At 33.8% G+C, this 2,987-nt stretch overlaps 1 protein-coding gene across 1 annotated transcript; it reads left to right on the forward strand.

Moving 5' to 3' along the window:
• Nucleotides 1-1,645: 1,645 nt before the first annotated feature.
• Nucleotides 1,646-2,563, forward strand: LOC308678743 (olfactory receptor 14A16-like; the record flags this gene model as incomplete). Its single annotated transcript, XM_081345975.1, has 1 exon — nt 1,646-2,563. One exon carries the CDS (start codon nt 1,646-1,648, stop codon nt 2,561-2,563), a length of 918 nt encoding a protein of 305 aa, XP_081202101.1.
• Between the last annotated feature and the right edge of the window lie 424 nt (nt 2,564-2,987).

Consider the following 2,987-nt stretch of genomic DNA (forward strand, 5'->3'; position numbering starts at 1 on the left):
TTTTAAATGCTGTAAATAGGTTTTACATGCTGTAAGAAAGTTATGTGGAAAAGGAAGTGAACAAATAATACACAGAGAAAAGATTCTTCTTGTGAATCAGTCCCCCCGTCCATTATTAATGACAGTATAAAGTTCTATGAACTTAACTTTCACAACCAGAACTATGTAGCAGATAAATAATTGTCTTACTTCCCCTCCTTTCCACCCCACCATACACTACTGCTAACTTTTCTCTAAGTAGTCCCAAAGGTGCTTTTTCAAAAGGCAACTAGACTTTCTTGTTTTTCTATGAAGACATTTCGCTTCTCATCCATTCAGCTCTGGTCTTTTGCATTCTTTCAGAGAATCCTTGAGGCCACTTGAAGATTATCTGTGTCCTCAAGGTCACCTGAGTGGTGCAAATGAATGTGTACCTACAAGTGTCCTCAAGGACTCTCTAAAAGAATGCAGATGATCAGTTGTCTAACAAGGAATATAAATCCTTCCATTCCCCCCCTCCCCAAACAATCCAGTCAGAGCTAAAAAAGCTTCCTGGATGAGAAGTGAAACATCTTCAAAAAAACCCAAGAAAGTCCAGTTGTCTCTTGAAAACCATGATCTGGATAACTGAGAATGCCTAAGTAAGACAATACTGTATAGTTAAAACAGTAAACCAGTATGTAACTTTAATTGTTCTTCCATTGTGAAATTAATTATTTCCCTGCTTGTGATAGTAACATTTCCAATTTATAGCAAGTGTGCCCATTTTAAAATTTAAGTATGTACACAGCTATGTCTCATGTTCCTTTCCATTAATCAAGAACCAATCTGGTGATTTCCCATGGCTTCTGGAATGTTAATTTTTTATGTTTTGGATTCTCTTTTATCTGAGAAGGTGGCTTGATCCCACTTTTTATTTTTTTTCTTGTTCTACCTCTCAGTGATCTTCAATCTGGAATGGGTTTCTTCAACAGCTAAAATTATTTAGTTTGCTAAGTATTTTTCTTCTTCTTTGTCCCTCCAATTTCAGATAGCTATTACATTCACATCAATTTCTATCCTACTCTCTAAGAGAGATTCTCTTTCTTTATGTAAACCCTATCTTTCTCACAGCTCTTTCCCACTCTGAGGTTTTTAACTACAAGTTAAATAAAAGGACATCAGGTAGAATAAAATAGGACAGTGTTCTTAAAATTTGTTTTTATTAGAGTAGTTAGACAATTTATTTTTGCCATTTTAAGAGATAAAATGGACCCTTTTCATTTTGAATCAGGGAAAAAAAGCTACTATGAAAAACTAGAGCTGACAGGATTGGATAGCAAGTTAAGTCACTCTATTGGACACCTCATCTATATTTGTGTTTCATGCTGATGATGGGAGGACTGGATGATAAATGACTTCAATTACAGAAACATTTTAATGGTTTATTGTAGTTAAATTCTGCCTTCTGAAATTTTATCAGACTTAACAATATGAATGCTAAGAAGATAAATATATGAAATTATGATCCCCATTCTTGTCTATTCTTCAGTTTTCAAAGATCAATATGAACTGAATACATTTGCACAAAACTTTCGAGCAATGGAAATCATCTCTACATATTAATTATCTGCAAATATTTTTTTTTCTCCCACAGATAATTATACACTTTAAATTTCCACACAGCATGCCAAATCTTACCAGCCCTACTGGATTCTTGCTCCTGGAGGTTTCTGAAGTCTATCAATTTCAGGTTTTTCATGGTTCCCTGTTCCTAATAATATACATAGTGTCCCTTGCTGGCAATCTTTTCATTGTTATTGTAGTCATCACGAATCATCATTTGCATTCTCCAATGTATTTCTTCTTAATGAATTTGGCTCTGATGGATATTGGTTCCATTTCAGTCATTGTACCTAAATCTCTAACTAATTTACTCATGAATAGCAGGTTTATTTCTTATTCTGAATGCATTGCTCAAGTTTTTTTCTTTCTGTTTTTTGAAGCCTCTGAATACTTCCTTTTAACAGTAATGGCTCATGATCGCTATGTTGCAATTTGTAATCCTCTGAAATATGAGACAATTATGAACAAAGAAGCCTGTATTCAGATGACAGCTGTTGTGTGGACTGTTAGTCTGCTTTATGCAGTGTTGCACACAAGTGGCACTTTTTCAATAAGGTTTTGTTCCAATAAGATTGATCAATTTTTCTGTGAAATTCCAAAATTGCTTAAAATCTCTTGCTCTGACTCATATCTAGTTGAAGTTGGATTACTTGCCTTTTGTGGTATGATAATATTTGGATGTTTTATTTTTGTTGTTGCAACATATGTGTGGATTTTGGCCGCAGTGCTCAAAATTCCTTCTGTACATGGACAGAAAAAGGCCATTCACACTTGCCTCCCTCATCTCATTGTTTTCTCTTTGATGTTGTTCACTGGACTCTTTGTTTATATAAGACCACCCAATAATATTTCATCTGATCTTGAATTATTTTTTGTGGTGATATATGCAATCCTTCCTCCTGTCCTAAATCCATTTATTTACAGCATGAGAAATAAAGAGTTTCAAAATGCCTTTTGGAATTTATACAAAGGTTGGTAGTTTCAGATACAACTTGCAGATTTGTTCTTAATGGTTTAGGAAAATGATTTCCTTGTTTTATCAGAATATTCTACCCAACCTTGTGTATGTGATTATCTTTCTGTTATAAATAATAAAATGTATTATACTGAATTTTCAATTTCTAGCTCCTGTAACATTAGTCATATTCTGATTTTTTTCTATGCTGTTTGCATGTATGTTCCCTGAATGAAAAAAAAATGTCAGCTGTTTATTTCTACACAGAAAATGTAAAAAATGCTTTGATCCCAAAGGAAGATCAGAATGTCACTCAAGCAAGAAATTATAGACCAATATCACTTTTGAATATGGACTACAAGATATTTGCTAAGGTCTTAGCTAATAGATTAATGAGGGTACTGCAACAGATAATTCATGGTGACCAAACTGGGTTTATTAGTGGTAG

Source organism: Vipera berus, assembly GCF_964194415.1.
Source record: "Vipera berus genome assembly, chromosome: Z".
NCBI classification, from domain to species: Eukaryota; Metazoa; Chordata; class Lepidosauria; order Squamata; family Viperidae; genus Vipera; species Vipera berus.